Raw genomic sequence first — 21,684 nt, 5'->3', positions numbered from 1 at the left:
ACGTTTGTTTTTTTTTTTTACAATAATTTGAGAATGTACAGCAATTAAAGACAAATTGAAACTTTTTTTTTGTTCTGTGGCTCTCTGGCATACGACAAAAGACGTTTGAACATTTGTTCCACATCCTTGCTGTCCAATTTGAGGCCCATCTACTACTGCACTCTGTGTCCTTCCAAGTAAAACGTACCGAGACTAGCGAGAACATGTTTCAAGCAGAGGTGCAACGACTGCAGAAATCAAGATTTACTATTGAGAGGCTGATATTTCGATGATTTGGACAAGTTGAAGATATAAGGACCCTGACGTCAGCTTAGAAGTGACGACAATGATGGCAAAAAAGGCAGAACTTAAATCATGCACGGCAGCCATAATATAACGATAATATTACGAATAAAAGATGTTGACTTAGTTAATTTTCAAACGGACCCTTATAATAAAATATTTTTTTTTAAAAAAGACAGATTTGAAAAGCTCACGTCATATATAAACAGGTGATCTTTGTTCGGAATGATTTCAATTAGAATGACAAAAAAAAGTTTTACCTGGTACAAACAGCCAAGGCAAGGAAAACGGGTCGTGTTTCTCACAACTTTGGGGCCTTTATCAGCTCGGGAGAATGCATATTTATGATGAAAAACCTCAACAAAAACAGAATATCATGTCGGTCTCAAAACGACTACTCAATAATCACTATCGTTGTTCAATAAGCGGCTCATCGGTTAGTCGTCAATTTAAACGGTTGCACCTCTACTAGTGAGTCTAAAGCGTGCACCAGTTCTGGACCATCGAGGATGTGGCGGAGATGCTCACAGGCCTTTCAATCGTGACGTCCACCAGTGAGCCACAAGTGTGGTTATTCGATGTCCTCAGGCCTGACGGGATGCGGCAGCGGGATGATGGACTTCTTCTCGGTGTCTCGGGACAACGCTTTCCTCATGTCTGCGCGGGGGCATGCACAAACACACACAATGTCAGACGACCGCCAACATCACCATGATGAAGCTGATGACGACCATCTGACCGTAGGCGTCCTCGTCAGGCTCGCCGTTGCTGGCCGAGTAGTACTCGATGACGGTCCTGTAGACGCTGTAGCCCAGACGCTTGTACATGCTGACCGCCACCTGGTTGGACACGCGCACAAAAAGGTCCACGAAGAAGCCGCCCTTCCTAAGGGAAAAACATCCACATCACATGTGCAATGTGACTAACATCTTGAAAATATTATTAATGAGAGGAGTTAAAGTGGAACCTTTCCGAGATCTCCTCCAGCATGTCCATGAGTTTGGCGGCCAATCCCAACCGTCGGAACTCTGGCGCCACGGACAACGCGGTGACGTGGCCGTGCCACTCTTCTCGAGCTACCGAGCCCTCCGCCTTCCCCATGACTGCGCACGCACACACACACACACACACACACACACAATAGTAACAAGTGTCAAAATGGCAAATGGGAAAGCCTCTGCACATCATTCATCCATTCCCTAATGATTACAAAAGTGGACTTGTCGTGGACTGTTTGTGGAATGTAAGCATTCCAAAATAGTGACTGGGGCGAGCTTGCCAAACCAGCCAGTGATGACCAACTTACTATATCCCATGAGTTCGCCTCCGGGAGCCTCGGCAACAATGAAGTATTCGGGCCAGTGAGCCAAATACTGCAGGTAGAACGGGATCCCGTACTGATGTGAAAGCTCAAAGAAAACGTATGAAACATTGATAACATCAACACAGAGAAACATTCATGATGTACAGGCGCTCATTTCATTTGAAGGTTTTGTCCAAAATGGTAACAATAACTTGCAGGACGCTTAGGGGTCAGGCTCATCAATACAAGGGGGCGTCTGAGTTCTGACTGCTTTTTACTTTCCCAGGCAAGATTTTTATTTTTTTTTATCTAAAAGCTGCCTCTTGCTCTCTCTGCATATTTAAAGTGTTCCAAAACATCTCTTTAACTAGGCATTCATCTTGATTCGAATTCATGTCTTTCTGTATTAACTATGATGATTTTGGATTTGAGCCATGTCAAGTGCTGCAGACATAACATTTACTTCCTACGGTTGTCACAGTTGAAGGATACGGTTTCCGTTAAAGGGTCCAAGTTTCTGTGGAATCAAAGATACAATTTAGTGTCATTTACGACAAAGTCATTTTATGTGGTTCCATATTTAGTGTCTTGCAATAACAACATTCATGTAAACCTAGTCAAAGTGACTAGTTATTATTTACTATCCGACTAACGCAGGAAATTAAAAAGCTTTACAAATAGCAGTTAGTTGACCTACTTAGTCAGAAAGTCAAAAAAGAAATAAAACATGATTTATTGAGTGTCATGATAAGTTTGTCGAGTGGTGAACATAAAATGAGCTTTTGTGTGAACCGAGTTTCGTGCCGCAGAGTATTTCACGCACACACGTGGGCTCGCCCGCTAAACCGAACATATAAAATCAACCCCAACAGCAACACGTGGAAAACGTTATGAAACACTTGTTAATCTTGAAAAAAAAAACAGAACATTTGCGCTTACATATTGTTGAATTTAAACAAATCGTCGCAGTTGAAGGGCCGCAACGTCGTCATGTTGGCGTCCTTGAATGGCAAAAATTTGAGCAGTGCCCCCTGTCGGTCGGAGGGCACAGTGCAAATTGCAGTTTATTTCTCCAACCTGACGGATGGATGTAACCACGCGTTTATTCTATTTTTATATTTATTAAAAGTGTATTTTACTCTTTTCATAGTAGGGATTGATACATGTGTTTTACAAAGAGTGTAGTGCGAGCTCAACCGTATTTATTTATTACATTAAAATAACGACAGCCTAGATAAAAAAAAAAAGGGCTGCTCTTTACAAAATGTATTTTTTTTCTTCTGCGTCTTGGTCCAATTTCAAGGACTGTACACGTGCAAAGTGCAACATTCAACAAAAACTGCTTTTGTGAATTCCCACCCTGTTGTGAAAGTAAAGAAGTCCTCCAGATTAACAAAAGCTCCTTTTGATGAACAGCCATCACAAACACCACATGACCTTTCCCCTTTTCGCCTTCCTTTGTGTACCTGGGCTCCACCTTGCGATTATTTCCCGAGAAGGGCGTTGACATGAAAAGCGATCCCGGTGCATCTCCTGCGGGAGGCTGCGAGAGAAAAGCCGCTGTCCTCTTCACGTGGGAAGAAAAAGGCAGCGAGAGGAGCTGCCGGCGTCATTCAGGTGAGTCCATGGAGCATCTTAAGCGTGTATGGGTGTTGGTGGCGCTGATCGCCATCGCAGCTGCCCAGAACCTCTCACACAGGTATTGGAATCAATCCATTTCTGATCAGTATTTCAATGCATTGGCCAGTTCATGGTCTTGTTCAATTGATTGATTTTTTTTTAGGAATAAATAGTGATTTTTGCGTGAAAAATATTTTGATTTGGAAATGTATTATTATGTATGCCGCTGGGCAAGCAATGTGTGTAATTCATTTGCTTGCCTTTTAGTTTGGGGCACCCTCCGGCCTACGTGCTGCTGGTCCCGCGTGCGCTCCGAGCAGGACATCCGACATCTTTGTCCGTCAGCATTCTGAGCAGCTCGTCGGTGACAGTGACGGCTCGCATCCTCGCCGGCGAGCTGGAAGCGGCCTCGCGGACGATGGCGCTGCAAGGAGGTAACTGCCTTTCTTTTCTTTGCTCTTGTTTTGTCTGTCATCAAACGAGCTCTGATTGGAATTCTCTGATTGGTTGAAGGGTCCACGCAGCTGGTGACTCTTCCGCCCGTAAGTTCTTCTTTTTCCTCCGCATCGGCCCTTTGAAGAAAAAAAAAAAGGATGCAATTACAAAGCATTTGCCAGTCATCAAACGAAAACTGACCTTTCAGTTGGCCAAACAAATTTTGACCTTCTCACGAGTCCTCCAGTACTTGTTGCATTTATTCACGGATCAACTGCTGAATGAAAATATATGCATTTTATTTCATTTATTTCCTTGGAAACTCATATGTATTAATAATAATAATAATAATAATCAAATGAAAAATATTAACAAAATCACTCGGGAAGTGATTGGCAGTTTTATTTATTGTAAATAAAAATAGTGAAATACGTTTAGATACTATTCATGCAACTAATAATTGTCAATCAATTTATAATTTGTGACTGATTATCCAATAAAAAGGTGAGATTTCTTTCCCATTATTACAGGTTAATTTAGTTCTTTTATTGCACATAGTAAAATTAAAATTGTCAAAGTTTATGATTTATTACTTATGGTTTAGTAAAATAAATAGTAAACTTGAAACAATGAATTATCTTATGAAAAATTACTTTCCTTATTTATTTATTTTTAAACCCGATCCATCTTTCAAATGTGGCCCTTGAGCCACAAACTTGTGTCGAGTCTCGCTGTTGCCCCCTGTTGGCAGGTAAACTTCAACATATCAAGCTTGCGTGACCCCTACATCCTGGAGGTCACAGGTTACGAGGGCAGCCGCCACGTCTTTTCCAACACGACACGTTTGTACTTGGAATCCCGAGGCTGCGTGACCTTCATCCATACGGACAAGGACCGCTACCAAGCGGGTCAGCTAGTCAGGATCCACGTCATGAGCCTTGAGGATGGCATGAAACCGTGCAACAGTACGGTGGACATCCTGGTCAGGGTAAGAGCACCCGTCTATACAAGATCAGCCCCTCCGTTGGCGATATTTATTGACACCACTTGCGGTCCAGGACCCGCGGGAGATCCTGCTCCGGCAATGGCGGGCTGTTGAGCCGGTCGTCGGCGTTGTTTCCAAAGAGTTTCGTCTGCCCCCGGAGCCTCGGCTGGGCCACTGGACCGTCTCCGCGCTGGTGGACGTGAGTGTGACCGCCTCAGAAGTTGCAGTACCATCCAATTGGAATTTTCTGATTCAGCTCTGTCTTTTCAAATAGAAAGGGTGAAGCGGCAGTAAAACAGGCCAAAATCCAGATTTAGTGATAAATCGCAGCAATGGGCCAAATTGCTCAATGGTTCTGTTGTATGTCTTGTGTGACGATGCTGAGAGCTCTCGCCATGTTACACAAAGAAATATTTTGACTGCTCCACAGGGGGGCGCTACTCACAAACACGTGCACGTGGATCGCTACAGTAAGTGCCTGGCGGATAATGCGTGGCGTTGGGAAAGGTGGTGAGTGATGTGTTCTGGTGAAGATGTTTTGATGCGTCCTCAGCCATGCCGAAGTTCAAAGTCACAATGGACCTTCCAGACGTGCTCCATCGTGAGGACACGCTGTGCGGAACCATCACAGCCAGGTCAGAAAGTTGTCGTCTTCTGTGTGTTCGTCATTTTTTGCATGTTTTAGTTTATGTGGGAGCTTGTGAATTTTGGAATAATGTTTGTTGTCTTTTCAAAGTTATACTTATTTTTCTGAACAGAATTTTTTTCTCTTCATGTTGTGGATGACGGCTTGCGCATGTGTCAGGTACAAGTACGGACAACCTGTGAGAGGACACGCAAACATCACTGTGGTGCATCACTATCATGGAATGGTAGAAATCTATGATGAACACAAACGGGTATCGTATAACACAGTACCTTGGTTTTCGTACACAGAGAAACACAATCGAAAGCGATGTGGTGTGGTTTGCGTTTCAGATTGACGGCAGCGTCGACTTCAAATTTGCGCTTTTCGACTTCCACCAGAGTCCCGGCATCGGCTCTTCTGCCAGGGTGTACGACGACCAAGAATTCCTGGAGGTGGTCGCCCATGTGAACGAACGACTAACAGGTGAGCCGGACGCTCCCGGGCCAACGTTGTGACCTTCGACCTTTCCTTTCCTGAATCCGCCCGTGTGTCACTCAGGCGTCACCGTGTACTCCGAGGCCCGAGTGCGCCTGGTCAAGCACCAGTACCAACTGTACTTCACAGACTACCCCAAAATTCTGAAGCCTTCCTTGAGCTTCACAGCGACAGTAAGAGCAGAACGCCAGCAGGGGGCGTCCCAAATCATGACTGACCCGGTTGAAGTTATTCACACCGCAGCTAAATTCAGATGAATCAATTTATGAACAAAACTAATTGAAAAATGAATCAACACACTTTGTCAGGTGCACGTGTGTAAATCCGACAAGTCTCCGTTGTCAGACGAGGACGTGAAGAAGACGCTCAAAGTGTCCGTCATGCAACAAGGTTGGTGGGGCGAGTGGATGCGCTCCGGATCGTGGCATCCTTATCCCAACGCGTCTCTGGACATGGAGTTCCCTATCCCCGCTGACGGCGTCGTGTGGGTCCACTTCCTGCTCGCCAATGACACACAAGCGCTCACCATCCACGTAAGTCATAAGCGGGACGTCACACTCAAGTATTTTCTTCTTCATGACTAAAAGTTTTAAAAAGAAGTGCTTTAAACTAATAAAAAAAAGAAATTGCCACACAGATTCCAGGCAATCGGCACGTTTTACTTCCGATTATTTTCAATCAATAACGCTGTGGTGGGGTGCCAAATTTGTTATGTAGGTAACACCTGGTAGAATCAAACAGACAAAAGATTCTAATGTCGCCAGCGGACAAAGTGAGTCCAAGCGGCCATCAAATGTCATTTATTATAGTCGATATGATCACTATGATCCATCAAAATGTTCGACGTCCAGGCGTCGGTGGAGGACAGCTACCAGATGCTCCAGCTCTACTCCAGCTACACGTCTCCGAGTCACTCGTACGTGCAGATCCAAAGCGTCTCGGACGCCATGCAGGTAATGTCCGACTAGTTCGGGTCAAAATGTGACCAAGTTTGTGTTTGAAAATGTTTTGTCGATGGTCCAGGTGGGATCCCCATTCATGCTGTACGTCCACACGACTTTTCCCGTGAGTGGAATTCACTACGTGGTGAGTTCCTTCTCCTCCACTAGATGCCTTTGGAATTCGAACCCCTGCTCTCGCTCGCAGGCTGAAGATTTAGACATGTCGTTGTTGTCCCTCAGGTGAAGTCCGGCGGTGAAATCCTTTCCGCCGGTACAGGTTCTCGTCAGCTAACTTTGCTTCCGAAAGCTTCTTGGACTCCAATGGTCTCCGTGATTGTCTTCCTGGTGCGAGAAGACGGCGAGGTGGTCAACGACATGATTTGCTTGGGCGTCCATCCCTTCTTGCACAATCAGGTGGGTCATTGCCGCGGTTGCTAAGCAACGGTGGTAGGATGACGGCGACGGTTGATCGGCAGGTGTCGTTGCGCTGGAGCGAGCCGCGGAGCAGACCGGGCGACGAGGTGACGTTGAGCGTTTCGGCGGCGGAGGCGGGCTCTCTGGTGGGGATCCTGGTGCAGGATAAGGCGCCGCGGTGGGCGCAGGTGAACAGTGACATCTCGAAGGAAATGATGGTGAGAGACGTTGGCTGTGTCGGGCGCTCACCTCAGGCTTTCTTGCGCAACAACAGCGTGAATGCGATGTTTGGATCACCGCAGATGCTCGGTGAAAGTCGATCCGCTGTCGCGCCTGCGGCAACAAAACAGCTCGCGTTCCACTTGGTGTCCACGTCGTCATTCTCTTTCTTGTTTCTCTTTGTCAGGCGCTGCGAGATGAGGACGAGTACCAATATCCCCAGCATGTTGGAATGGGAGATCCGCTCTCAGTCTTCACGGTCCACGCACACCCACACTCTTGTCCTTTTTGTCTTTTTGTGTCCTTCCCTGCATTGTTTGCTTTCATGCACAATGGTCATCAGTGTGGGAAAACCTCCACCAAGACAAAAACAGACAATTGCCCGATGAGTCTTGAGAAGCTTATTCACAGCTTCAAGTCCAAATTCTGATTGTGGGGTGTCTCAATACTTGTCCAAATTTCCGAAAATTCCGCACCTGGACAAAAAATGAACTACAAATGATTTTGTAATCTTTTTTTTGTTCTGAAGTGAAGGTTGTTTTGTGATTGCAGTGGTGTGAACTCGTGGTTTTGACGGACGCACGGCTGTACACCAGCGACGCGTGGATGGGAGCAGAAGCAGGTCAAGTCGAGAAGAGGCTCGTCAGTGGAAAGGTTGGCACCTGCTGAGGCCATTTTGACGCCCAAGTGGGTCCTCTGTACAGGAGAGGACTACTATCCAGCCTATATGGACTCCCAGTACCAGGATGAGGAGCACAGGTGGAACCCAGCGGACTGTCCTCCAGAGACGTGGATATGGACGCAAATGTTCACAGAGTGAGACCGCGTCTTGTGCGTTATTAGAAAGACCTGACCAACACCAACCGCTGGTTCTTCTTGTTGTTGCAGCCATTTAAGGTCGGCCGAGATGACGGTGACAGTCCCGGACAGCATTGTCACCTGGACGGCCACCGCCTACGTCATGTCCCACACGCTCGGTCTCGGCATTGTCCAAACGCCCGCTCGTGTATGATACGAATGTCCTCAATGCCTTTTTTTTACGTGCGAACTGATGTGACATCTGATGAACTCCCACAGTTGAGCGTCTCCAAGGAGCTCCTCATCTCCGTCCACCTGCCGTCTGTCGTCACCCGCGGTGAGGAGATTGTGCTGGAGGTGCACCTCTTCAACAACCACCACGAGGACCTGCAGGTCAGGACTCGTCACTCGCAACACTTGCGGCCGTGACGTATGGCGACACGGAGCGCCGTAGGTGGCGTTGGCAAATGGCGAGACGATGGCTGCAGGGACACGGTGATCAATGGGTTTTGGTGTGCCTTTGCCGTCAGGTGCTGGTGGCGGTGCTGCACAATGACTCCTTCGAGTTGGTGTTAGCGGATGATTCGCAGGGAGCGATGCGGCGGGTGATGCTAGGCGGAAAGAGCGCAGGCTCTGTCCTGATTCCCATCAGGCCGCTGGTCCTCGGCGAGGTCAGCGTGACGGTGAAGACAAAGTCCTACATGGGGATGGACTTTGCCCGAGGGACCGTCCTGGTCAAGGTGCGGCCAAACAACATCACTTTCTTTGCCAGAGCTTTGCATCGAAAGGCTCATGGTGCTGCCAGAGACATTTTCAGATGGTAGTGGTGTGTGTGTGCGTGGGTGTGTATGTGTGTGTGTCAATTTGTGCCTGTATGCGTAAAGTACATGTATGAGTTCTAGTATTTGTGTGTATGTGGGTAATTTGCAGGGAAGCCAATTAGGTTCTCACAATTCATGGTCATGTGGTTGTATGTGTGTGTGTCCATGTATACTTGTTTGTCCTACTTGAGGGCGCGTGAGTTCAAGTGCATATTTTTGATGTGTTCATGCAAGTGCATGAGTTCACGTGTGTGCTTTCCAGGCGGAAGGCATGGAGCAGTCCTTCTCGTCGTCGCTGCTGCTGGACGTTACGTCTTCCCTTTCCGCCACGATGACATTCGCATTCCCCAATCATGTGGTTGCGGGAAGCAAGAGAGCCTGGTTGACGCTGGTCGGTACGGCAACATGCGTCACAAACACTCCAATCTGAAGCAGCAAGTCAACTGATATTCTTCAGGATTTTCTTGATGTTTTTGTTGAGACAATTTCCAAGTATTTTTGTAGATTGTTTTTTGTGCAACGGCACAGGCGACATCTTGGGTCCGTCCATCCAGGGTCTGGACTCTCTGATCCAGATGCCGTCTGGCTGCGGCGAACAGAACATGATCCACTTTGCTCCCAACATCTACGTCCTGCTCTACCTAAATGCTATCGAGCAGGACGAGCAGGCCGTCCGAGATGCAGCCATGGCCTACATGGAGTCAGGTGGCGTCCGTCTTTCTCTCGTGGTTTTCCCCATTTGGGAAACAATTTAAAGGCACATCACAGTCGTCTTTGGTGAAAACACAATGAAACGGGGCTTAGTTTCAAGCCTTGCAGAACGCCTTTGAGAACAGTTTCATTTGTCAGCAGGTTACGAGCGTGAGTTGTCCTACCAGCGAGCAGATGGATCCTTCAGCGCCTTTGGAGAGCGTGACCCTTCTGGAAGCACCTGGTGAGTTCATGTTCTCAAGCTTAAAGAACCTACCAGAACTCACCTTGTCCTAAGAGAAGATTCTGATCTTTTGAAGTGCAAAGAGTACTTCCCCATCTTAAAAGAACTTAGTGTTGAGAGAACATTGTAGTTCTCTGAGAAAATCCCCAGAGACCACTCCAGAGCTCAAAGTAGATTCTAGAGTTCCGAGCCTCTTCGAGTCTTTCGAAACCATTCCGGTGTTGATGCTGATGAACGGCCGCTCGGCTCAGGCTGACGGCCTTTGTGCTGAGATGTTTCCTGCAGGCGCGAGCGTTCATCAGCATCGACGAGCACGTGGTGCAGGCGGCGGCGTCCTGGCTTGTTGACCGGCAGGCGGCGGACGGCGTCTACGAGGAGCCGGGCCGCGTCATCCACACGGAGCTCCAAGGAGGTCTGGACGGGCCCGTGTCGCTGACGGCGTACGTCCTCATCGCGCTGCTGGAGGATCCCCACGTCAGGGTAAGATGGGCCGCCTCGGGTAACCAAATCATTTTATGTCACGCCTCCACCTTTCGCAATTCTTCTTGAGTCACTCCTTGTCCTGTTCTTCGTCTACCAGGCTGAGTACAGCGGCCAGGTGGCATCGGCGCTGATGTACCTGGAAGGCCGACTTGCGACGGGCGACGTGTTTAGCAACTACAGTCTCAGCTTGGTGGCCTACGCGCTGGCCATGGACGGCAGCGCCAACGCCCACGCCGCCCTCGACCAGCTGTTTGAACGAGCAGAGGTGATGGGTAAGTGCTTGTGCGGGCGTCTGCCATATTGGATGTGGCCAGTGTGATTGTCAGAAAGCCACCACGGACATAAAGCCATCACAGAGCAAACCAGGAACTGAATATCAAAGGTGTTTTGTTTTGTGGAAGCAGACGGTGTTCCCCGGTGGACGTCGCCCAGTGCTGATCTTTCGTCGTCATGGCAACCCAGCTCGGCCGACATCGAGACGGCGTCCTACGCGCTGCTGAGCTTGTGTAAGCTGGGCCGCCATGCAGACAGCGTCGCCCTGCTCAAGTGGCTCGGACGCCAGCGCAACCCCGCCGGAGGCTTCGGCAGCACTCAGGTGAACCCCAGCCAGACACTTTATATTTTGTAAACACATGCTCATGAAAATACTCCATAGAACTCATTCTGCTCCTAATTGTGGTGTGGTAGGACACAGTGGTAGCGCTGCAGGCATTGTCCACGGCGGCCGTGCTGCTTCACCCTCACGACATCAACCTGCGCGTCAGCGTCAACGACAGCGTCTTCCACGTCCACGCCGACAACCGGCGCCTCCTGCAGACGCAGCAGGTACGCCGCAAGGCAAACGCTCACATTTTGGCTTTGCAAGGCTTTCATTTTTTCAGTCATTTCTGTCAATCCATTTGAATTCCGAATGCACGTGGTACTACATTGGCAGTTTTGTGTGACCCTCCACTAGGTGGAGCCCAAAGACCATCTCTACCTGCAGGTAGCGGCGGAGGGTCAAGGCCTGGCTCTTCTTCAGGTATCACGAGTGCTTTTCTTCTTTGGGGGCCGACCAATTTCTTCTTGACAAAGCTGAGCAGAAAGCATGACAGCACCATTTGGACTCCTATATTGTGGCTTAAACCACAAAATCCATCAACTCAGTACATGAGGCATCTTCTTGATCTTCTTGTATTGAGCTCAACGCGATATACAACGTGAAGACGGACAAGCCGAGCAGTCACCAAAGGCACTCCAACTTCCTCGGAGCTTTCGACGTGCGCGTGCGACTCTTTGACGAGGGCCGGGACTCGCAGGCGCAACTGGACGTGTGTTGCAGGTACGGCACGGCACGTCTCGTCCCATGCGCTCATTTCCGACACGATCGCTGTTTGGCTGAAGTACGTGCGGACTTGTGACTTGGCAGCCTTCGCAATGGCAGCCACCTGAATGCTACCGGCATGGCCCTGGCCCAGGTCGGCCTGCTGAGCGGCTTCAGCCTGGTGCCCGACGCCCTGCGGCTCGATGAGGTTGTCAAAAAGGTGGAGACGATCCCGGGTAAAGTCTTCATCTACCTTGACTCGGTGAGTTGCCGCCGTTGTCCATACGTGTGTGGTCTACAACATGCTGAGACACACTGTGTGTGTGTGTTTGTAGATTACGGCGGAGGTGACGTGTGTACGCATCCCTCTGCTGGTGGAGTACAAGGTCGCCAAAGTCCAGGAAGCCGTCGTCGTCATCTACGACTACTACGAACCACGTGAGTGTGTGCACAACATTCACCACTTCCTGTTTCATCCCTCACTTTTTGTTGACCACTTCCTGTTTAAGCACATTCCCATCCATGCGTTTGTCAGGCCGTCGGACGGTGCAGACGTACGTCTCGAAATGGCGCCAGGACATGGACTCGTGCGGGTTTTGCGGCGGCGACTGTGGTCAGTGCACCAATGACAACGATTGGACGGAGGTCAGCTCCTCCTCTGACCTTGGGCTCCACCCCAAGCTCACTCTTCTTCTCATCATCTTAATGATGACGATGCAACAACTGTGATGTCATCATCCGGTCAACATTTAGAGTCAGGTTGGGTAAAAATACCTCCTTCCGTCCTTTGATCATTCAATCAGGAAGTTATTTGTGGCAAAAGCATTTGTGTTTGCAAGAATAAACAGTAAGCCTTTTCCGGTGGTCCACGTTTGTCGCAGTTTTTCCCAAGTCCGAGTTGAATCTGATTTCAACAATCAGAAGAGACTGCAGTTCCCTGACCATCCGCTAGATGTCAGGCTTGCTCAACGTTTTGTTTCCATCAGGTTTCTTTAAAAGGAACCAAATATTTCAGTCCTTTTGAAATGTATCGAAGGACTAAGCTTTTGCGGGCGATGCATGAAAGGAAATTAGGAGATGAAGGCGATTTCAGTCGCAGACTACAGGTAGAGGTTTTGGGTTAGAGTTTAAAAAGAAGGTTAGGTTTTTGAGCAGGCCTCCCCCCAACAAAAAAAAAGGGTTGAGTCATGTTTGTGTTTTCAGTGGTTTTATTGAAAAAAAGAGCTTTTTTTCCATGTGTGAGAAATAAATAAAAAAGTTGTCCTTTTGATTGACAATCTGAAACAAAATGAACATCAAAGACATGCAAATGAGGGGCGTGGCTACATTAGCTTTACAGCAAGGAAGAGGCTAATAAGGAGCGCTGATAAATAGTCGCTAGCGTAAGTTAGCAAAAGGGCTTTTGCTGCTGCTGCTGCACGCGGCGGCCGATACAAAAAACGAAGCAAATATGTTACAAATGTTGACACAAGCACACACTGTCAATACGTGCGCGTACACACACACATATACACATACACACACGCACGCACACAGACACACACACTCAAAAGTTGTCGAGGTGTTTCGTCATCACAACAAACGAAGGAGATGGCGGGCGTCTAGGATGCGACGTTGGTGGCTAGCGAGCGCTTCCGGCGTCGCCTCTCGGCAGACTGGTCCTCGTCGAGGGGCGTGGCCGCCGGCTCGTTGTCGGGCGCCGATGGGAAGCGGCCTGCTCACAGAGCATTTCCTGTTGTAGTTGTCGTCATGGCAACAAGGTGTGCAACTTCCTGTTTGAGGCGGGTGTTAGTAGGCGGGCAGGGCCGAAGGGGGTTTGGAGGAGGGGGCGGGGCAAGGGCAGCTCGTTTGCGTGTAGCGTGTTAGTCAACATTCATTCGTTCGTTCAGCACTTTGCAAGTGCGACACGAACATGAACACGAATCGCCGGCGGCACCTTGAGGACCTTCGAAAGCACTTGCATCCTGTCACACATGCATCATCATCATCATCGTGTTACCCGATACAGTGAACCCCCTCTCGCTCTTTGCATGAAATCCAGGAATGTGATGGTGGGGGTTCACTGTATGACCAATTACGGAAGACGAGGTTTGTTGTTGGCATTGGCAAGCAGCAGGTTGAGGGTTGCTAGGCAACAAAGCATCAAGAGTTCATTTCCATGTTGTTAGTACGTTCTCCTGTTGTCACTATTGTTGTGGTCGCCGTTGTCGTCGGCGTCTGCATGCTCCTCGTCGTCGTTTGCCGGCAAGATGCAAAAGGGGCCACAAAATGGCCGCCACCCATGTTTGCTGTTGGTTAGTTCCTGTTTGTTGTTGTTGTTGTTGATGTTGTTGTCGTTGTTGTTGTCGGCGCAGCAAAGTTTGTTAGCGCTTCCCTCAAACGTCTCGAGAGCGTTTCGGGAAGTCATGAAAGCGGCGCGGGCGGCAAAGAAAAACTACGCGGAACCTGCAAGGAGCAGCACAGCACACGGCGTCAGGAAACACGCATGCACACTTCCAGCTATGTACGTACATACCAAACGACATCTAATGCATGTCGTCGTGTGACTGGAGCACATTTGCAGCATGTGTGCTTACAGACCGTTATATCATGGTTGCGGCACATTCGATAGTTTGATTCAAGCATTTGCATTCAGTATTTAAGCGTGATCATAGTATTTCTTTAGCATGTTAGTGGCATGACGTGTTAGCATCTTTTAGGTTGTAGCTGTAGCTTGTTTGTCAAACATTTGTAGCATGTTTGTAGGATGATTGCAGCATGTTTGGATGATCACCGCTTAGTTTTAGCACATTTGTACTGTAGAATGATGGAAGCGTTTTCGGAGTATGTTTGAAGCATGACCACAGCGTGTTTGGAGCATATTTGTTGAATAATTGAAGCCTGTCCATAGAAGTGCAAACATGCGTGTATATCAGGTGTGGGCAAACTTTTTGATTAGCGGGCCACAATGAGTTCTGAAATTTGACAGAGGGGAGCAGATGGATGAAGTGTTTTGGTAACCTCACCTCATCGGAGAAAATAAATACATTTAATTTTAAATGAAAATGAACAAAAGCATTACAACAAAATATATGTCTTTGACACACCATAGTATTTAGAAAATAAAACATTTACAAGGTTTATACATTTCATTTTTTTCAATTTCAGCGGGCCGGATTAAAACATTTAATGGAGCGTGGGTGGCCCCCGGGCCATAGTTTGCCCACGCCTGGTGTTTCTGAAGGTATGACTATCAAATGATCATAGCATATGGATTGTAGTATTTTTCTGGCCTGATTTGTCATGCAAGTGGAAAGTTATCAAGCCTTCTATAGTGTTAGCTTGACGCGCGAGGCTAACGGGAAAGTCTTTGACAGCGCCGGGCGGTGTCCTGGCCATAAACAGGAAGTGATGTCAGCGGCCTACTTACCCGCGTATCCTTGACCGTTGTAAGGAATCCCCGCGCACTGGGACGAGTCGCAGTAGCCGGCCTGCCCGGGCGGCCCGCGTGCACCGGCGTAACCGGGACGCCCAGGAGGGCCACGAGGTCCCGTGGAGCCCGTCGGCCCTGGGGGGCCCGTCCTGCTCTCTCCTGGTGGGCCTGGCGGGAGCGACGGTAGCAAAAACGATTACACAGACGATTCCAAAACATTGTGCACACTCTTGTTTCTCATAAAGTCAAATTTGGATCCATACTGGGCCAGAATGTTTGATCGGGTCCAATTTAATCGATAATTATGATCAATTTTGTATCGTGATTTTCCTAGGTATGTTGTGTGTCATGACCCAATTTGTCTTCTGGCCTAACTGAGTCACTCAACAAATCATGAGAATGAGAATCCATGACTGTAAAAGCATACCCAGGGGTCCTCGAGGGCCTTTCTGTCCAACTCCCGCCACGCCACGCTCGCCCTTCTCCCCGGCTGTCCCCGTCTCTCCGGTCTGTCCCGGCAGTCCCGGGTTCCCGGGGAAACCGTTCCTTCCTGCGGGCCCCAGCTCTCCACGCGGTCCCGGCATACCAGGGGGTCCGGCAGGTCCCGGGGGACCGGGGTTGTTGTTACGGTGAATGCCGCTGGGGATCTGGTTCAGGAGGCTGTTGACGCGGTTCATCTGGGCTGTGGAGGACCAGCGACGAGGACGGGGACGTCAAGGTCAAGGTTTTTTTTTTTTTTTGGAACGAGATGAAGATGAAGTCGGGCGACTCACCGTTGACAAGCTGCTCACACACCTGTCTGGCGATGGAGCGCATCATGTTTTGAGGAGCAAAGTCCCCCTGTGGAAACAACCATCACAAAGTTCAGCTCAAATTGTCTTCTTAACAGCGCTGACGGACGTCAAGTTGTACTCACACGCTCTCCTTTGTCTCCTTTTGGTCCTACAGAACCCTGAAACCACGCACACACATACACACACATCGGTCAGTCCAACGAATGCTTATTTCGTCGCAAATCCGCTTTGAGGTGGCATCACTCACAGAAGCGCCATTAGGACCCGTGTTCCCGGGTTTTCCTTCCAGACCAGGCGCTCCAGGAGAGCCCGGGGGTCCCTGCGAGGCGAAGCCAATAAAAGTGAAATCAACGTTTCAAACGAAGAATCTCCAGGACACGCAAGATTCATCATTTTGCTCCTGGCTCACCATGGGCCCGGCGGGTCCTCGGGGTCCCGAAATGCCATCTTTTCCTTGAGGGCCCTGAACAGCAGACAAGCGAGACAAAAAGTCAGCTGGTCGGCAAGCTTTGTCATTCGCTCAAAGCTCTTCCTACTCGCAACTCACCCTCACTCCGGCAGGTCCGATGGGGCCGGCGGGGCCGCGAGGTCCTGGTGAGCCCTGCGCGCACACAATAGCGAATACAATAAAATAACGGACACCTCTCCAAAAAAAAAAAAAAAAAAGAAGTTTGGAATTGCCTTTCAGTACCACAAAATGATGGCAAAGCACAACTTCCAATTTTCCTCAACTCACTTCAATTTAGTTCCTTGGCCAGAAGATGCCACAAGATGTGAACATTTTTCTTGATACAGTATGAAGCTACTCGATTCATATTTTTTTTTTTTTCAGTTCTGGCAGTTCAGCACTTTCAGGCGAAAAGCTAAAACTTGTTTTGAATAAACAAGCAAATGGTAACGATTTCAGATTTGGAGTTTTTGTAAGAGCATCCTAATTGAAATGAATGACTCGTGCGACTCGTCCTTTGCATTTAGCTCCGCCTCTCGAGTGGGCTGCAGTAAGCCGTCAAAGTGGTCTTGGTCGCCATCCAGCTGTTTATTCAGCAGGATGGCGGCGCAGGAATTTCATCCCAGAGCGGATCAGGCCTCTGCTGATCCTCCATCTTGAGTCGGCTTCCTGACGGGAATCCATCCAGAAGTCTTCCGACAACTTCATCTATCTCACTTTAGACTCACGGGGGCGGCCCACCGGTCCTCCCCCGGTTCCACGTCAACACTCGGTGCGCATTGTCCGATGAACACTTGAGCCGCCAGGAGGACGACGGGGCCTTTTTGGCCGTCTCCTCGCCACACCTGTGCACCGACACGTCCGCCCACTGCAGAAACGCAAGAATAGGACGCCGAAGCCAAGACTTACTTTGAGTCCGGGTAGACCAGAGTCTCCGGGTTCTCCCTTGGGTCCGGGCCGACCCTGAAGGGAGAAAAAAAAAAAAAAGCATGTTGTTCAAAAGGTGCTGCTCGATTCAATTAATTTATTCATCATCGCGCTGATTACAAAATTCTTGCTTGTAAAAAAAAAAAAAAAAAAATGATCACAGTCAAAGTAAGAAAATAAACGAAGCTCAATTTGTTTTGGGGGTCGGTGCGAAAATCTTTGCGGCCAGGAGAGACAACTTGAATTTGATTTATTATCTGAAAGTCTTTGTGGAATTGCATGTGACGTCAAGGAACCTTTCTTAACAACTCCAGCATAATCCCTGCTCATCCTCAGATTTATGAGTGTGAGTGAGTGCGCACGTGCGTACTCACCGCCTCTCCCGGGATGGAGCGGCCGCTGGGTCCTTGTGGACCAGGCAGGCCCATGGGTCCGGGCGCTCCGAGGTCGCCCCGAGGGCCCACTGGCCCCTGGGGCAAAACGAGACAAGATGAGGTGAGACGAGATGAGAGTCTATTAAGAATTTCCTTTTTTTTTTTTTTAAAGAGACTTACAGGGGCACCGAGCTCTCCTCTTTCACCTCGTAGTCCCTTTTTGCCAGGCGCACCCTGAGCGGGAATCAGGAGAAAAAAAATCGTTATGCAGAGGAGTTCATCATATTCATAGTTTAATGTTCACCAATTTGTGGATTTTGAGGGGGAACATATCGTTTTTGTTTTTTTATTTTTCTTCATTTTTTTGTGCTTTTAATTCATTTGATGTGTGACGATGAATCGCACAGCAAAGATCACCCAAAAAACATTGAGTGGCTTGTGTGGTTGCGGACTGGGATCAAAGTTGTTTGTTTGTGTTACCGAGGCAACCGGCTGGCCGCTTTTGCCGTTTGTTCTTCATCTGCATCACGGTCGTCGTTGGCAACGAGTAGGAAAGAGGCAACGGCGGAAGCCGCAAGGATTCAAACCTTCAATTGAAACGTTTGCTTTCACACGATCGAAAAGCAGATTGAAATTCGGAACCACGAGGAATCTTATCGATATTATCTTTTGTTGAGCAGAGTGAGCCGCAGGCCTTAAAATCAGCAAATGACGACTTCAATCAGTGAGGTCGCAGCTCGTTGAAAAATAATAATAAACATGAATAAGAGCGATCATGAAAAGCTGATCTTCAGTAGCGGCGTGACATCACGGCGATCCGCAGCTGCGATGCGTCCTTTCGCTTCCACATCAAACTTTCCTTCCACACTTCTGGTTTGAATTCATCTCACTATATAATTTCCTGCGCTTGCTTGAAAATAGACATTTGAAAATAGAATTTGATTTTACTGATGAGCCAGCATTTCATGTATGCGTTTCATGTATTTGACTCTTGCTATATTGCAGTTCATCGTTCACGGCTGAAGAAGCAAAAAGAGCAGTGGACGATCATCACCATTTTGATTATTGTGCAGTGTGTGTGTGTGTGTGTGTGTGTGAGTGTGCCTGTGCCCTCACCACCGGTCCCTGCGGTCCCTGCGCTCCGGTGGCCGAGGAGGTGCACGTGCAGGCGTTGGGGAGCGCAGGACATTTGCTCTCGTCTCTCTGATTTGACAGCAAAAGAGGGAAAAAAAGAAGATCAAAGTCACGTTTGACGATGGCAACGGGGGCGCGCGGCAAGACGAACGTCAAAATGGCAAGTGCTCAAATGATGACGATGATAATGGTGTCATTGTTTACCTACTTCAGTTGTTTTAACTGACTACTACAGCGACCCTCTTATCGAGACTTGAGGACTCTTAACGCCAGCTCCTTTTGATATGCATGATGAGTTTGCGTCAAAAATCTAGGGCTGAGTAGTGAGCCTTGAGGAACGCCATTTGTGTTTATCTAAAAAGGATCCTCGGCTTACACCGGGGCCCGTTCTTGTTGCTGTAGAACAGCTCACAGCCAATGAGTAGATTGGTATTAATTAATTAATTATTGAGGAGGTGGTCCTCCTAAAATGTCTGCCCCCGGATCCCAAAAAGTTTGAGAAGCAAACTGAACAAAGCGAACAGATGAGCTCGTGTGTCGAGGATGATTGTCGCTCGCGTGTGTCGTAGTGGTAGTAGATGATGTAAGTGTGCTTGCGTTGCCATGGTTACGGACCAGGGCGGGCAGGTCACAGCAGCGGTCTCGGCTGGTCCAGGCCAGGGTGCAGACGATATCGAACATCTGGAGCTGGAACTGAAAAAGCACAAAGACGCATATGTGTGACAGGAGCTGGCGACAGAAGGAAATAAACGAGCGTGCCGACGGGTCACTCCGAGGACTTTACGAGCTCGCAGTCGCACGCAGCAAACTTGATTTTGACGCGGCGCTCCTGGAAAAGGCGTCTCAGCCGCGCGCGTCTGTTTTCTTTCACATGATTTGCATGCAGAATGAAGGCCAGCCACAGCGAGGAAATGTTCTCAAGCTGCCAGCGCAGTAAACACTCACTCACTTTTGTCCCGAGCTCGCATGAGCCAAAAGGAGATGACAAGTATGTAACAAGAAAGAATACATTTAATTTACACTCAAACATTGGCAATGAGATCACTTGTGAGTTGAACTGCTAACTCGGTTTACTCTCATATCAAAGACACTTGCCTTGCAGAAAGGAACTGAAAAGCCGTTCCAGCACATTTTTTTCTCATGATTTTTTATGACAAAAAATAAGACCGCATTGCATGAATGTAAAGGAATTTTTTATTTTTTGCAGTACGCAGGCTCCCTCTAGTGGAAGGCAAAAGAATCACTGAATTAATTCTTTTTAATCGCCTGGTACATTTTTACATTTTATGGAATACAACTTAATTGAATCCACTTAAGAAATGTTTTTGTATTGTCCTCTAAACACTGTGTTAAAGTTCAAACTCTTTTTCCTACACATTTAGCAATTTGGATGCAGCGCTCAATAAATTTTGAGTTGAGATTTGACATATTTGCAAGATGAGCTCACGAGGAGATATAATCGTGTGACATTCTCGGAAAAATTTCAAACCAGACCCACAAAGCCTTCTGGCTGATGCCGAGACTCAAGTTAAAAGGTTTCATATTTGATCACGTGAATGATTGAGCTGAACATCCCGGAATAAAAGCTGCAAATGTTTGAGATGACTTACAGTTGCAGAGCCTCCTCTGGAGCCGATGGACTTGGCCATTTTCCCCAGGACTTGGTATCCGTCTCTGGAAGTGTTCCCAGCCGCTTTGATGCTCTTCTGGGCCACATGTTGGCAGTCCACATTGAGTTGGACGCCAGTGGACGAGACCAGGATGTGCAGCTAGACGGCACACACACACACACAGACGGTGGATTTGAGCACTCTTCTGAAAGCATCCGACTTAATGTCGGAGCGTTGTTGTGTTTTTGGAGACGGCAGCTCAAATGTTACAGCAAACGAACGTTCCGAAAAAGCACGACAACGGCTGCTTAGCATTAGCATTGTTAGCATCGAGGCTAATTTTCTCTTTCAATCTTTGTTAGCATTAAGCTAAGGCTACGTACGTAACGTTTTAAATATACAAAATGTAACTCCCTCTTTCATGTTTAATTTGACAGCTGAGAGAAGCACCCAACAGATTGAGACCACTTTTTTTGAATACATCAAAAAGAGGAAATTTGAGGGAAGAAAATGTATAGCATTTTGGATTAAGATTGTATGAGAGTAAAATGTGGAAAAAGTGACGCTCTAAGTATACTTTTCTGGATGCTGTTGGCGGTAGCGTAAACGCTAAGCTAGCCAAGTAGCAGATGAAGTATCGTGTTGAAAAACGGCGCTGAGTGCAAAGTGATGAACGCTTTACTTTGCGCTCTCAACGCACTTCCCCCATCACCTCGTTTGCTCCTGCAAAAAAAGTTGAGGACGTTCCAGGCGGCTGCGAGAACAAATTGGCTCCTCATCACTCGCACGCACACAACTGATTTTCTACGACGACTATTTGCCGAAGACATCACGACCCACCAACTGTTCCGCTTCATAACGAAGAAGATGAGGAGGAGAAAAAAGAATGATTGGGAATGCAGAGTTCAGAAACATTCATTGTGCAACCTGCAAGGGATGAGGTTGATTTAAAAAAAAAATGACAAAAGCAGAGCAAGAAAGAGCATGAGAAGTTGGAGATGAAAGTAAAAGTGCCGACTATTTATTTATTTTTATTTTTTTTTACGAGGACGAAGACGTGTGGTTTAGATTGCAGCTCACGGCGGACGCGTGGGTCGGCCCGCGTGGAATGCGCAAGCGCTCCTTTCCACGTCGACTGACATTTTCATTGCAGCGCAATAGTGAGATAAATTGCAGCGGGACAGGAGTTGTTTGGGGGGGGGGGTCGGTTTTGGCGTGCGCCTGCGGGGGTGCGCGGCAGGCGGCTCACCATCTAAATCACTCTCGGCCTCTTCTGCGATTCCAAATTGCTACTTGAGCGCACGCGACCGCAACAAGCCTCGAA

General features: G+C 48.2%; 3 protein-coding genes across 8 annotated transcripts in view; 1 reads left to right on the top strand and 2 right to left on the bottom strand.

Moving 5' to 3' along the window:
- Nucleotides 1–3: 3 nt before the first annotated feature.
- naa20 (N-alpha-acetyltransferase 20, NatB catalytic subunit) lies at nucleotides 4–2,642 on the bottom strand. Its single transcript, XM_088286289.1, has 6 exons — nucleotides 2,525–2,642; nucleotides 2,078–2,102; nucleotides 1,589–1,679; nucleotides 1,250–1,385; nucleotides 1,022–1,167; nucleotides 4–939 (listed from the first exon to the last, which is right to left on the bottom strand). Exons 1-6 carry the CDS (start codon nucleotides 2,575–2,577, stop codon nucleotides 854–856), a joined length of 537 nt encoding a protein of 178 aa, XP_088142415.1. The 5' UTR covers nucleotides 2,578–2,642; the 3' UTR covers nucleotides 4–853.
- Nucleotides 2,643–3,057: 415 nt separating this feature from the next.
- The window catches only part of col12a1b (collagen, type XII, alpha 1b), a 66,284-nt gene continuing 47,657 nt past the window's right edge, over nucleotides 3,058–21,684 (bottom strand). For 4 of the 6 annotated variants that reach the window (XM_088285668.1, XM_088285672.1, XM_088285669.1 and 1 more), the window contains 14 exons: nucleotides 20,361–20,519; nucleotides 19,366–19,443; nucleotides 18,733–18,819; nucleotides 17,797–17,850; nucleotides 17,617–17,712; nucleotides 17,225–17,278; nucleotides 16,415–16,468; nucleotides 16,277–16,330; nucleotides 16,115–16,186; nucleotides 15,990–16,025; nucleotides 15,847–15,913; nucleotides 15,501–15,755; nucleotides 15,071–15,241; nucleotides 12,718–13,375 (listed from right to left, as the gene is read on the bottom strand). In XM_088285668.1, coding sequence (XP_088141794.1) covers nucleotides 13,263–13,375; nucleotides 15,071–15,241; nucleotides 15,501–15,755; nucleotides 15,847–15,913; nucleotides 15,990–16,025; nucleotides 16,115–16,186; nucleotides 16,277–16,330; nucleotides 16,415–16,468; nucleotides 17,225–17,278; nucleotides 17,617–17,712; nucleotides 17,797–17,850; nucleotides 18,733–18,819; nucleotides 19,366–19,443; nucleotides 20,361–20,519 — 1,350 coding nt within the window. In that variant the 3' untranslated portion in view covers nucleotides 12,718–13,262. Of the gene's footprint in view, nucleotides 3,778–12,717; nucleotides 14,107–15,070; nucleotides 15,242–15,500; nucleotides 15,756–15,846; nucleotides 15,914–15,989; nucleotides 16,026–16,114; nucleotides 16,187–16,276; nucleotides 16,331–16,414; nucleotides 16,469–17,224; nucleotides 17,279–17,616; nucleotides 17,713–17,796; nucleotides 17,851–18,732; nucleotides 18,820–19,365; nucleotides 19,444–20,360; nucleotides 20,520–21,684 lie in introns of those variants that run through there. The other 2 variants (XM_088285671.1, XM_088285674.1) reach the window with 2 other exon arrangements.
- On the top strand, nucleotides 3,211–12,537 carry cd109 (CD109 molecule). Its single transcript, XM_088285675.1, has 33 exons — nucleotides 3,211–3,284; nucleotides 3,473–3,639; nucleotides 3,719–3,747; nucleotides 4,392–4,628; nucleotides 4,699–4,824; nucleotides 5,056–5,095; nucleotides 5,179–5,260; nucleotides 5,431–5,524; nucleotides 5,604–5,736; nucleotides 5,812–5,921; nucleotides 6,057–6,281; nucleotides 6,600–6,701; nucleotides 6,772–6,834; nucleotides 6,930–7,103; nucleotides 7,166–7,321; nucleotides 7,510–7,581; nucleotides 7,875–7,944; nucleotides 8,027–8,138; nucleotides 8,211–8,328; nucleotides 8,400–8,513; nucleotides 8,651–8,860; nucleotides 9,204–9,336; nucleotides 9,470–9,646; nucleotides 9,794–9,875; nucleotides 10,127–10,355; nucleotides 10,456–10,630; nucleotides 10,763–10,953; nucleotides 11,046–11,183; nucleotides 11,314–11,379; nucleotides 11,540–11,679; nucleotides 11,767–11,923; nucleotides 11,997–12,099; nucleotides 12,197–12,537. The coding sequence occupies exons 1-33, from the start codon at nucleotides 3,211–3,213 to the stop codon at nucleotides 12,388–12,390; spliced, it is 4,293 nt and encodes a 1,430-aa protein (XP_088141801.1). The 3' UTR covers nucleotides 12,391–12,537.

The sequence above is a fragment of the Idiotropiscis lumnitzeri genome, chromosome 21 (genome assembly GCF_059441095.1).
Source record: "Idiotropiscis lumnitzeri isolate Australia: NSW breed Sydney's pygmy pipehorse chromosome 21, RoL_Ilum_1.0, whole genome shotgun sequence".
NCBI classification, from domain to species: Eukaryota; Metazoa; Chordata; class Actinopteri; order Syngnathiformes; family Syngnathidae; genus Idiotropiscis; species Idiotropiscis lumnitzeri.
This window is presented reverse-complemented; position numbering and strand designations above follow the sequence as displayed.

Excerpts from the sequence above, each read along its gene's own strand:
- cd109 (XM_088285675.1), top strand. The coding sequence starts at position 3,211 with ATGGAGCATCTTAAGCGTGTATGGGTGTTGGTGGCGCTGATCGCCATC. Across the intron at positions 5,261-5,430 it reads TGCGGAACCATCACAGCCAG|GTACAAGTACGGACAACCTG; the intron begins GTCAGAAAGTTG and ends CGCATGTGTCAG. Across the intron at positions 10,954-11,045 it reads GAGGCTTCGGCAGCACTCAG|GACACAGTGGTAGCGCTGCA; the intron begins GTGAACCCCAGC and ends GTGGTGTGGTAG.
- naa20 (XM_088286289.1), bottom strand. The coding sequence starts at position 2,577 with ATGACGACGTTGCGGCCCTTCAACTGCGACGATTTGTTTAAATTCAAC. Across the intron at positions 1,386-1,588 it reads AGGCGAACTCATGGGATATA|TCATGGGGAAGGCGGAGGGC; the intron begins GTAAGTTGGTCA and ends GTGCGTGCGCAG. Across the intron at positions 1,168-1,249 it reads CTGGAGGAGATCTCGGAAAG|GAAGGGCGGCTTCTTCGTGG; the intron begins GTTCCACTTTAA and ends TTTTTCCCTTAG.